The sequence below is a fragment of the Pithys albifrons genome, chromosome 9 (assembly GCF_047495875.1).
Source record: "Pithys albifrons albifrons isolate INPA30051 chromosome 9, PitAlb_v1, whole genome shotgun sequence".
Lineage (NCBI taxonomy): Eukaryota > Metazoa > Chordata > Aves > Passeriformes > Thamnophilidae > Pithys > Pithys albifrons.
In genome coordinates, this window is record NC_092466.1 from 37,524,713 (window position 1) to 37,537,479 (window position 12,767).

The following is a 12,767-nucleotide window of genomic DNA, read 5'->3' on the forward strand; positions in this document are numbered from 1 at the left end:
TCGTGGCAGATGAGCAAGGAACAGCTCCAAGCCAGGAGGAGTCACTCCAGGAGAGGACCCACATCCCTTCTGCCAGCCATGACCAGGCCAGCCCATTTTTCCAGCCCTTTCTCATCACAGATTCCATCTGTTTCCTCACCCCCCGACTCTGCTGCTCCCCAGCACTCTTTGCTGATTGGATGCCTCTTGCCCAAGCACAGGGAGTGCAACAGAAGGAAAAATTAGCCATTCAATGACATATTATCCCAGAGGATATCCATATATCCATCTTTTATCTATAGATCCAGATAGAGATCTGGAAATATAAATATGTGGAAAGGCCACCCTGAGATGAAATATATCCACCTGTGTGACACCCTTATGCCACAGAGCAATAAATATCTCCACTCCTCCATTCCACTCTCTTTTCCCTGGAAAATTCCAGACAATTAGGGCAATTAGGGCAAATTCCAGGCAATTAGGGCAATGGGGAAGCAGATGGGAAGGGTTTAGTAGACACTTGGGATGGCAAAGAAGGGGTTGGTAAGATGAAATATTGCTTATATTTGATGGGAAGTTCATCCCAAGGACACTGAAAAAGGATTTGGCCTATTAAGTGCTTTGAAAGTCCCAACAGGTGAGTTGGAAGAAGCAGAAATTTGGGCATGTCAAATAAATGAAATAAATAAAAGTACAGGCAACGTTTGACAGAAGGAGTTGGAAAAACGTCCTCTTTGACTGGGAGGGGAAGATCAGCCTGAACAGCCACCTCAGAACATGAAATAAAAGGGAACTGAGAGAAAAAGAAAGGAGTAAAAATAAAATAAATGAAACGGAAAAATTAAGAAGGGGAAGGGAAAGAGGAGGGGAAGGGAAAGAGGATGAAGAAGGGCAAGGGAAATGGGAAGTCAATTTTCAGTATATTTTCTTTTTCATCTTTTTAAAACTTTACCAGGACCTCAGCATTACTTAGAAACAGGGAATGGTTTGGGTTGGAAGGGACCTTCAAGCCGTGGCCAGGGACACTTTCCACTGGAGCAGGTCCAACTTGAGGACACTTTCAGGTCATGGCAGGATTATGCTTTTGCCACTCTCAATTATTAACTTTCCATTTAGCTTCAGAAAATCAAAGCTTTTATATATATTGAATATTCTAATATATGCAGACAAGTGGTGCAAATTAACCAGTCTCAGTCTGACCATTAGTTAAGACACTGTATTTAAAAATGCTGAGAAATTCCCATCCAGGGGGGGCTCCTGGCACTGGAGTGTTGTAAGGATGTAATGATTTGTTTAATAATCATATTACCTTGTAATTAAGGTACAGAATCACAGGGGTGAGACTCAGGATTTGTCTTGGACACATCTTCAGGAAGGGACTTGAAACTTGGGCTTCAAATCTTCTTCCACCTTCTCTTTGGGAGAAGGTGGACACAGAATGGGTTGGACATGTTAGCACAAAACCAGCTCCTTCCCACAGTGCCCAGGATGGGATGGTTGTCCAGGAAGTTGGAGTGTCCCAAATTCCTGCTTTCATTCCTATTCCTTCCTCTGGAAAATGAGGCTATTTTGGAAACAATCACCTGTGCAGTGTGGATTTACAGCTTTTCTTCTTTAGATCAAACAGGTCACTCCCCACAAACCCCCACCTGAACCAAACCACATAAACACAGCCAAGAGAATTTAAATCCCACCATGACCAGCTGCCACCCCACCAGGATGGGCACCATTCTGCTCTCACACACACCAACAACACTCCAGAGATGCAAAAACCCAAGAATTTTGACTTTCCCTTGCATGGTGGGGAAAGACACCAAAGGATAAACTAGTTTTGATGCCTCCAAGCCAAGGAAGATCCACATTTGGCTGCTCTGCTGCAGAATGAACCCCATTCCCCCCCCGAGGGCCTTCTGCCCACACACAGCAATTCCAAAAGGGTAAACCCACTCCAGCTCTGCAGGAACCCTTGGTGTCCCAGCTCAGCAGGTGGGACCAGCTTATCCCTGTGTGGGGGTGACCAAAGCTGGGCATTCCAAACCCTCTGGGCCATTGCCCAGCAAGTGTTCCCAATGGCCCATTGGCAGCAGCTGCCCAGGGCACAGCTGAGCCCTCAGGCTGGGAGCTGGCTGGGAAAGAAGCCTGGCAGAGGAGCTGGGAGAACTGCCCTGCAGGGACTCCTTGGCACCTCCACACCCACCTGAGGGCTCAGCTCTGCCCATGGACCAGCAACCATTCCAAAATTCCCCCTGACTGCCAGAGTCAGATCCCCCAGTGTGGAACTCCCTGCCCTGGGGGAGGCACTGGGGGCTCCCACCTGCACCTCAGGGGAGACAATCTGGGGGTTTGGGGACTTCTGGGACCACTCATGGGATCCAGAGGAGGAGCAGACCCTGGACAGGAGGAGCCCCCCACTCTCCACCAGACTGTGCCATCATCTGCACCAACAGGTTTGTCCCTTCCTTTTCCTTTGGACTCAGGGAAACCACGTGGGGCTCAGCACAGGGGCCACCAAACCCCCCTGTGTTTGTGCCCCAGGGGGTGGGTTACACTGCTGGGGTTGGGGGTTAAACCCAATTTCTCTTTGTGCCACTGCATTTATTGTAATATTGTTATTAAATTGTAACTCTGACTCATAATCTCACTCGTGGTGGGTTTGTTTCTCCTGCTGCTTTACCTTTAAACCAGCACACTTGGAAACTCAGCACAGGCAGGAATTGTGCCCTGAGGAGCACTTACCCTTGCAGGGCTTTCTCTCCAAACCAGTCCCCCTTGCCCAGGGTGCGCAGGAACACGGGGTCGTCGCTGGGCGAGTCCTCCCGAGTGACATTCACCTGGGGGGAAGCCAAAACCCCATGAGATTCAGAAAAATCACCAACAAACCATACCTGGCTGTTCAGGGAGGAGCTTGGCATCTCCTGGACCTTTCAGGAAAAGCTCTGGTGTCTCCGTGTCCTCTGGGAATTGTTCTCCAGAGTCCTGCACTCTTCCCTTCCACCCAAGGGCATGAGAAATTCTTTTCCACAAAGGGACCTCCTGCTCTTGCAAGAACTCATCACTTTGGGGTTTGTGAATGTTTTGAACTCTAAACATGGGACTGTCTGCACAAGTCAGCAGCAGAAAGAAGATTCCAGAATGGCCCAGGCTTCCCTTAGCTTTGTTCCATGGGATTCCTGGAGCTCCTCAGCTCACGGAAAGGAAGAGAACAATAAAAATCATTTACGTTTACACACAACCAAAACGGAACACTTTGGAGACTGCAGGGTGAAAGGTGCCTCTGGCTTCCCCAGGCTCTCCAGTTCTGAGAGGGGGAACTCTGAGCTGGAGCAAAAATCAAGGGTTTTCATTGGAGTTTAAAGGGAATTACCATCTTATTTTTAATTATTTTTTTTTATTTTGGCAGTGAAAGAGAAAAGCAGATATTGCTGATGGAACGCGAACTCTGTCCCCACTGGAGACCCACGGCCACCAGAGCATGGTGGGAATCCCCTCTCCCACCTCTGAACTGAGCTGTGCAGCCTCTGTCTGTGGGCAGTGGGGAGGGACAGGCACTCCCAAAGCCTGAGATGGCCAAACTTTAACTGGGATGAGCCCCCTCTCATCTGCTCCTCCTTTGAATCAGGGCATGCCAAGTCCCAAGGCCAGACTGAGGGATGTCAGACACATCCTGGTGCATTCAGAGACATTCCAGTGTCCTTTCACTCTTAGAGTCACACCTTCTCCCAGTTCTTCAAAGGGTGGCCCAAGAGTCATCAATGAGCCCTCAGGCTGCATCACAGCACCAAACACCTGCACTGACCCACCCAAGAGCAGGTGAGGGCAGGGAATGTGGGCAAACAAAAGGAACTCCCATGCAGATCCAAGCTCCTTCTCCATGAATTCCATGGATCCATGGAATTCCAAGAGATGAGTGTTGCAGGATTTCCACATTGCTCAGAGCCCTTGGAACAGTCCCTGGTGAGGAACCCTCATGTCCAGACCAAAGTGGTGCCACACCATGACTTTTAAAGGGCAAGTGGTGGAAAATGGCCCAGCACAGCACAGGTTGCCTCTGGATAAAGGCAAGGGATGGAGCAGCAGCACTTCACAAGAAGACAAGGAGACATTTCCATCCAGATTCCTGCCCTTGGGGGGTTTGGAACCCACTTTTGACTTCTCCTCACTCAAATAAATAAACTAAATGAGCTCAGGGCTGGGGTCAAGTGGGGTGGATGGAGCTGATGGAGAAAAAGGGGAAAGATCTTGCTTCTAAAAGAACCATCAGTGGAGGAGGGACCCAAAGAAGCCAGAGCAGAAATTGTTCCAAATATTCCTGGGATGAGTTCTGGGCTTGGGAATGGAACAAGTCCTCTTGCTCCCTTCAGCCTGGAGAAGAGAAAGCTCTGGGGAAACCCTAGGGCAGAATTCCAGCACCCAAAGGTACCAGAAGGCTGGAGAGGGACTTTGGACAAGGATCTGGAGGGACAGGAAAAGGGGAATGGCTTCCCACTGCCAGAGGGAATATTGGGAAGCAATTGGGAAGTGGCTGCCCCATCCTTGGAAGTGTCCAAGGCCAGGTTGGACAGGGCTTGGAGCCACCTGGGCTGGTGGGAGGTGTCCCTGCCCATGGCAGGGGGTGGGATGAGATGGTCTATAAGGACCCTTCCAACCCAACCCATTCCATGACCATCACTCCAGGGAGACCTGAGAGCTCCTTTCAGGGCCTGAAGGGGCTCCAGGAGAGCTGGAGAGGGACTGGGGACAAGGGATGGAGGGACAGAACAAGGGGAATGGCTTCCCACTGCCAGAGGGCAAGGACAGATGGGATAGTGGGAAGGAATCCTTCCCTGGGAGGGTGGGCAGGCCCTGGCACAGGTTGGGCAGAGAAGATTTGGCTGCCCCATCCCTGGGAGTGTCCAAGGCCAGGCTGGACAGGGCTTGGAGCCACCTGGGCTGGTGGGAGGTGTCCCTGCCCATGGCAGGGGTGGCACTGGATGGGCTTTAAGGTCCCTTCCACCCCAAACCATTCTGGGATGGACTGCCAGGAAGGGATGGGACCCACCTGACCAAGTGGAGCAAATCCTGGTGGTCTCCAACAGACTGGCCAACATGGCTTTAAACCCCCAGCATGGCAGGGAGACCCAGCACGCCATTGATGTGTCCACTAAAAAAGGGCTAAAAAAAGGATATTCTGGGAGAAGAGGAAATATCATTTCTGAGTGGGAGGAAGCAAAAGGGCACCAAAGCCCCAGGTCTGGATTTCTGCAGGCCATGACCATCTTCAGTCAGGACTTATCCATGACATTCTCATTCACCTGAGAAAGCCCATTTTCCCCTTTCTGCTGCAGAGGGGCTCCCAGGGCCAGGGAGTGGGAGATGATGGGGGAAAACCAGCTGGCAACTGCCTTGGGAGAGGACTCCACATCCATCCTGCTCCGTGGAAAGAAGCCAAGTGGTTCTCAAGAGTGACAGGATTTAGGCTGGCTAAAAAAAATAGCAAAAATCTGTTGAATGAAAGGAAAACAAAATCTTCCTTCTATGAAATCCAAGTAGGATTTGATGGGGAAAGAGGTAAAAAAGCACATTTTCCCTGTGAGCAGCAGAACAGAAACTTAGACCTTCTCCCTTCCCAACGGAGAGAGCTTGGACATCCCTGGCATCCCATTATTTAATTTGGGGAAACTGAGAAGGGGTAGCCATGGGAATGAAGCCTGGAAGAATGAAGCCTTGTAAGAGAGATCCTTAGCAAAGAAATGGTTGTGCATTGCAGGGTATAAATGGAATTTTCTGCTCACTCACGAGAGGCTCCACAATTGTTTTTGACCCTGAGTTGTCCTCCATTAGCAAACCAGCAGGACATCAATTTTTTCCCCCTCCAGGCCACTCCTCCCCTCAGATGCAGTGCCAGGAAGTGGATTAAATGCCAAGTGTTGCAGCCTTTGTGCCTCGGGGAGGAGAGGGAGAGGCTGGGGCTGGGCCTGAGGAGCTCACCAGCCCCACCAGCTGGGGCGGACACTCACCTTGCCCTTGCTGATGATGAAGAAGGTGTCCCCTCGGGCTCCCTGGCGGATGATGTACTCCCCACTCTCGTAGTGTGTCTGCAAGGAGGGCACAAAACCACAGGGAGGTGAACAAACCCACCCAGAGCTGATTGTCCAGCAGCTCCCTGGGCAGTTGCAGGAGAACATCACCCTGGACCAACCTCATCCCAGCCCCACATTTAACCATCATCCCGTGCCAAGGGATGGAATGATGAAACTGGAACAGTTCCTGGCTTGCCCATTTTTCTCCAGGCTGTGCCAGTGCCAGCTTTTGCCCAGAGGAATTCTCCTCACAGCCTGAATCCATCTTTAATACATCAACAAGACAGGAATTTCCATCAGGGAATGTGGTCCACGACCCAAACTGCAATAATAAGTGTGTTCAAACAAGGATTCTTTTTTTTCTTCTCTTTTTTGGAGGGGTTTGGTGGTTTCCCAGCTCTGCTAGTAAGGGCTTTAGTCAACAAATAATTGTTGCTCTTCTCCTGTTAGTACAGTGGTTTAATCTGCCCTTTTTTGCCTTATTTTGTGGATTGTTCCTTGCTAAACTCCTCTCACAGCTTATCTGAACTTCAGGACACCTCATCCCTTGGCTCACCCCACCTACGGCAACTTGCATTTATACATCACCAAAAAACCCACATTTCCTCATATTTTCCTTCTAATATTTTCTAAATAAAGTCTCTCCATTCCTATTTAACCCCCTCAAAACCCCAAGCTGTGGCTCAGGTGTTGTTTGAAGCCTCAGCAAAGACCATCAGATCTTCTGATCCTAAAGGATGTATCAACCCAGTGGCAAAATGGAACAGGGAAAACTCCAGTGGAGAAAAGCCAAGGAAGGCTGGAGAAATCCAGCCAAGGGTGAGCAAAGCTCAGAGTTACAAGGACTTGTGCTTGCAGGGGCAGGGAAGGAGGGTATAAGTTCAGGCTGGAGGTGCCAGTTTGGCAGCAAAGTCCGGGCAAGGCAGAGCTCCAGGGAAGGGCCCTGAGAAAGCCAAGGAGTCACTGCTGGGAACGCTCAGCAGGGCCACAAATGTATCTTTTATCAGCTTTGGCAAATCAAGGCTCAGTGTTGATGAATTATAAATGCTGCAAAGTTCAGAGTGTTTGTCATGCTAAGGAGGTTGGGGTCGATGAAGCACCACTGGGCCCTTCAGGGGCTTCTCTGTGGGGTGGGAGCTGCTTTGTCACCTCTGGAATGAGCCCTTTTCCCTGCAGAATAAACCATTTCCCAGTTTAAACCAGTAAGGGGCTGCACCCTCAGCAGTGGGGGCTGTGGGGATGCAGGAGGCAACCCAAGGGAAGAGGAGAAATCTGAGATTAAGTGCTCCAATATTCCTAAAAAAATAAGTGATCCAATAAAAATAAGTGTCTTGTGTTTTCTGCTGGGTTTTTTGGCCCATCTGAAATGACACACTGAAGAGACTCTAATTAGAGTTTTAATTCTTTCTTTCACATTTTTGGCTTTGGTTTCATTATCTGACTTATAAATGGTAATGCAGCATTTGGAAGGCTGGAGGGAATGGGTTTAAACAGAGTTTTTCATGGATTAGGGAGTAAATCTGTGGCTTTTGAATGGAATGAAACAACAAAATGCAACCCAATTTCTGGGCTAGACCTGGAAAACCAGCAGGAAAACTTCTACATTCATGGGACACACTGAAATCCAGGAATCCAGAAGTCCAGATTCACTGTTACCATCACTCTAAATTAGCATTTCCCTTTTAGATGTAACTGAAATAAAATTCCTTACAAACCCCAAACCAAACCCTGAAGCAGTTTCCATGGCAGAGACAGATTTCCATCCAATCTCTAAAGGCCCTCAGATCTTTAGGTTGAACAGAAGAGGACCATGCAGAGAGCTGGAATCCTTCCCCAGACAACATCTCCAACCTCAGTGAACACAAGTGAAGCTCCTCCTCCCTTGTGAGTCCCTCCATGAGGTCCATCAAGGGCCTCTTGTGGAGATCTCTGGTGTTGTCCAGAAACAGCAAGTTCTATAAAAATATATTTTCCCTCCCTTTTTTTCTATTACCAATTTTACTTAAAACTGTGGAAAACACCCAGCCCCAAGGGGGGGGGGAAATGCTTACTCAGCAGGTTTGATGGGGCAAGACATGGATAAGTCTCCATGTGTATCCCCCAGAAGAAGCAACAGAGCATCTCCTGGGGGGAATTATGCCCTAAAAAGGGCAAAGATCCCACTTTATGGAATTCCTCGGCCCACCCAGGGTGCCAAAGTGCCACCCCAGCCCTGGGGGGAGGTGCCACCCCAGCCCTGGGGGGAGAAACACCCCACGGATTGAAGTTCTCCTGTGGGGTAATGGGGCTTTATGAGTCCCACTCTTCCTGAACAGGGACAATCAGGAACAGGGAGGCACCAGCTGGCCAAGGGCCACCAAGCTTTGTCCCTACCTGCTTTGTTGACTCACTGTGCTCCTCAAACCCAAACCCTCCCATTGATACAAGAGCTCACGTGCCACCCCTTCGGGTGTCCTCAGCCACCACCTCCATCCATCCCTCCCAGACAAGCCAACTGTGCAGGGAATTCCCTCCAGCCCTGCTCCCCAGAGCTCCAGGGGACACCAGGGCACAGCCCACCCACCCCACAGGCACAGCAGGAGCTTTGCTACCCCACACACCCACAGCGGGTGAGGACTTTGGTCCTTCTTGGGTCAGTTGCCAACTGTGAAGGTCCAACCCAGCGTTGGCTTGGCCTTGGTGGAGAAACCTCCCTGCTGGACACCACCCCCAGAGCTGAAGTGCAGGAAACACCACCCTCCCTCCAGCTGGATGCTGGGTTTGTACTGAGAATGTCTGGGAAAAGGTGGAAAACCTTTGGGAATGCCACATAACCCACATGAGCTGAGGCACCCGAGGCCACCTGAGGGGAGCAGAGACACAAAGGTGGCTTTGAAAGGAGGAGTTTGGTTCCCTGGAGCCACCACATTAGCCAGGGGGGTTGATGCCAGTGCTTCTAACCCACCCCATCCAAGGTGGAGTCACGAAATTAAGACCAATCTAAATATGTCACTTTGCTGGTGCCGTAAAAAATGTCCACAGAACCACCAGCAAACTCCAAAGAGAAGAAGTTTTCAAGAGATTTATTTCTCCTGTCCTGGCCTTGCTGCCTTAACCATCCTTTCCAGTCTGAAATGAGGCACCAATGCTAAGAAAACAAAATCTTGTAACAATATATTTATTTGCTGAAAATGCTGCAACCCCAAGCAGGTCACTATTGGTCTTTTGTGCTGAATTCCTCAGGAATGATGGAGATTTGCTTCCCTGGTTGTCCTGCTCCTTGGAACAGCCAGGGGATGGTCCTGGTGTGGTCTCCTTAATTATCCCTCATTTTTGACACTCAGGATGGCTCAACACCAGCAGCTTCACTAGAGCTGAACAAGTGGGACATTAAAAGAGAAGTGAGGGTCAACTCGGGCCTTTAATTATCCAGAAGGATAATTATGGAGCACAGGGATGGGCAAGCAGATGATGAAGGTGACCAGCACCTGAAGGGACTACAGGAAAGATGGAGAGAGACCATTTCCAAGGGCCTGGAGGGACAGGGCTTAATAATTAGGAAAAGGATACCCGGGGTATTCCCTCATATGACTAAAAACTAACAAGCGGTGAAATTCAGCAAAAATAAAAACAATAATTTTTTTAATTTACAGAGCAAGTTCCTGGGGTTGATGATGTGTCTGAGGAGGGATAAAAAAATCAAATTGACACTTAGAAATGGGAAGAGTTTGTGTGCCCAAGGCCAGTGAGACACATTTCATTTTGAGCATAAGCTCCTTTAGGATTGAAATCTGCCCCTGAGCCACCCACTGCTGTGACATTTCCAGCCTCCTTGGAACATGGACACAAAGGAAAATGGAGGGGATCCAACCAGGAGCAGCATCACACCAGAAAACAGCTCTCCACAAACACCAGCAGCTCAGCTAGGTGGGTTTTCAACTAAATTTCACTGAAAATAGAATTTCATCGAAATGCTCTCGAATCCTTTGGTTTTTCCTCTGTCTAATGGAATTCCAGTTTTCCTCCATAAACCCCAAGGGCAGTTCCACAGCCCCTGGAATGGCAATAAATGCCTTGCAAGAGCAAAACTGGAAGGACATGACTCCAACCAGCACATTTGTTTCATGGGATTTTCTTCATTCCTTCCAAATTTTGGGTGCTTATTCAGACAAATTTTTGGCACTGCCATGAGGAGCCAAAAGTAATTTCCCAACCTCTCAGGAGGAATAAAAAAATAACCCTATTAATTGAATATATTCAGCCACTCTTCAAGTCACCTGCAATGAGAGGCATTTCCTTTTGGGGGTCTCAAGCAAAGAGGGGACTCCTCAATTCCATGTGCAAATGCACTTCAAATTATCCTTAGAAATCATCTCTGTGGGGAGCAAAATCCTGCCAAGCACTTGGTTTTGCCAAGCCCTACAGAGTTGTACTGGAACAGGTGATGTCTCGGGTTCCAACACCTGAATTCACCAATTGCTCCCAGTCTGGCACCACCTTGAAGGGTCTCCTGGAGGTGCCAACCACTTCTGGTTGTTGCTGCAGCAGATGAATTAATTTAACACTCCCACAGCTCCCCCCCCCCTTTGCATCCCCAGGGATTTGGGCTGTTGCCAGAAAATATTCTCCTTTTTCCCTTGAGTTCTCTCATAAACTGCAAAAAAGGGGGAAAAATATCAGTTTTATCAACCTCCATGACACAAACTCGGCCTCTACTCCCAGTGGATTTTGGGAAGTGAATCCCAGTGGAGCAACCAAGACCAAATGTTTGCCTGGAATATATGAAAGCAGTGAGAGAAATGGGAACACCCAAAATCTTTTACTATTTTAAGCAGCAACAACAACTTTTCCCCATGGAAGGAGGAGCTGCCTTGAGCCCCTCACCCTGGTTGGAACCATCTCCTTGGCAACAGAACTCCAAAAATTTGGATCACAACCAACAGAAATGCAAAATAACCTCCCCAAAGCACAGAAATCAGTGGGATTTTAATGTTAATATTCATTTATTGCTGTCAAAACAGGTTTATGCAGCCCCAAGTTGCCAGGAAGAACATTTTGGGACACCTTTCCCCTTTTTGGAACTCCAAATTCCACCTTTTGGGGCTTTCTCTGGGAGGGATCTGGGAAAGGACCACGTGGATTGCAAAGGTGGGGGCAGAGAATCCAGTCTGACCACAGTGGAGGTGGCATCACCCATCCCCATGGGTATAAACCCAACCCCAGAGTGCCAAGCCTGGCACAGCAGTGCCATAAAGCTGGGCACAGCCAGGTGCCACCTCTCCTGGTGGGCAGCCAGAAGGACAGGAGAACCTCGTGGATATAAAACCAATCCCACAAGGAAAAACCAATTGCCCAAGGGAAAGCCTGGCACAGCACCATGAAGCTGGGCACAGCCACATTAATGCCATGTCCCACCTCTCAGAAGGACAGGACCCTCATGGATATAAACCCCATCCCACAGTGCCAAGGGAAAGCCTGGCACAGCAGCACCATAAAGCTGGGCACAGCCATGTCCCACCTCTCCTGGTGGGCAGAGAAGGACAGGAGGAACCTGGGCACCATGAAGCTGGGCACAGCCACATTAATGCCATGTCCCACCTCTCCTGGTGGGCAGCCAGAAGGACAGGAGGAACCTGGGCACCATGAAGCTGGGCACAGCCACATTAATGCCATGTCCCACCTCTCCTGGTGGACAGCCAGAAGGACAGGAGAACCTCAGTTTCTCCCTCCCTCCAGTGGCTCAGCCTCGGGGGTTTGTATTTTCCCAAATCCAGTGCCTGCTATTCCATGGATTAAGGGGGAAATGGCCCTGTGCCATCAGAAGGACAACTTTCAATTCCTGCTGTTAAACCTCAGACATTGCAAACACCACACCAGGAGTGGGAGAGCAGAAGTTGGTTCAAACAGATCCCCAGGACCTGTAACTGGATGTTCAACAAGGTTGTTTTCCGAGAAAATAAACTCCCTGAAAAAACCCACACTCCTATTTTGAGCAGCCACCAAAGCCTGGGAAGGGAGGAGCATCTCCCCATCTCAGTGTTTGATCCCTGCCTGGCACCAAGCTGGGCTTTACCAACTATGCCCATTGCTGGAGGAGCTCCAGCTGGGGCAGGAGGACTCCCAGCCCCACGTCCAGGGCACTCCAAGCTTGGTGGCCACTCCTGGGTGGTCACAGGTGTCTCTCCCAGCCCCACGTCCAGGGCACTCCAAGCTTGGTGGCCACTCCTGGGTGGTCACAGGTGTCTCTCCACCACCACACTGACAGTTCTCATCATTCTTGCCCCTAATTGGCCCCTTTCTGTTGAGGACCTGCAGTGCAGCCTTGTCCCAGATGCCAGCAGGTGTCACTGTGGGCAATGCCATGGGAAACGCCAGCGGGAAGAAGTTGGGATCAAAGGGAAGACACTCACCAACTTATTAATTAATTTGGGTTCTTCCTTAATATAATTGCTAATTGTGTATAATTTTTTGCCTTTACAGATAAAATTGGATTGTCTGCACCTCACAGATAAAAGGAGCTGAGTTAGAAACAATTAATTTCTCCAAATTCTGCAAATCACCAAGGATTGTCAAGTGAGCTCAAGGCTGGGGTTGGTTTCTTGGGTTCACTGGCACCAAAATTAACCTTTGTATGTATGTAACGAGTGGGAGGTCAGTGAGGACCAGGGAATTTGGGAAATCGTTGGCAAAATGACCTCCCAGGAGGAGATGGAGACACCCCCCCCACTCCTTCCAGGCCTCCACTGGAGA

General features: G+C 49.5%; 1 protein-coding gene across 4 annotated transcripts in view; it reads right to left on the reverse strand.

The window, feature by feature from the left end:
* The window catches only part of PRKG1 (protein kinase cGMP-dependent 1), a 341,078-nt gene that overhangs the window by 86,662 nt on the left and 241,649 nt on the right, over nt 1-12,767 (reverse strand). For all 4 annotated transcript variants that reach the window (XM_071563624.1, XM_071563623.1, XM_071563622.1 and 1 more), the window contains 2 exons: nt 5,976-6,053; nt 2,716-2,810 (listed from right to left, as the gene is read on the reverse strand). In XM_071563624.1, the coding sequence (XP_071419725.1) occupies nt 2,716-2,810; nt 5,976-6,053 (173 nt within the window). The remainder of the gene's footprint in view (nt 1-2,715; nt 2,811-5,975; nt 6,054-12,767) is intronic.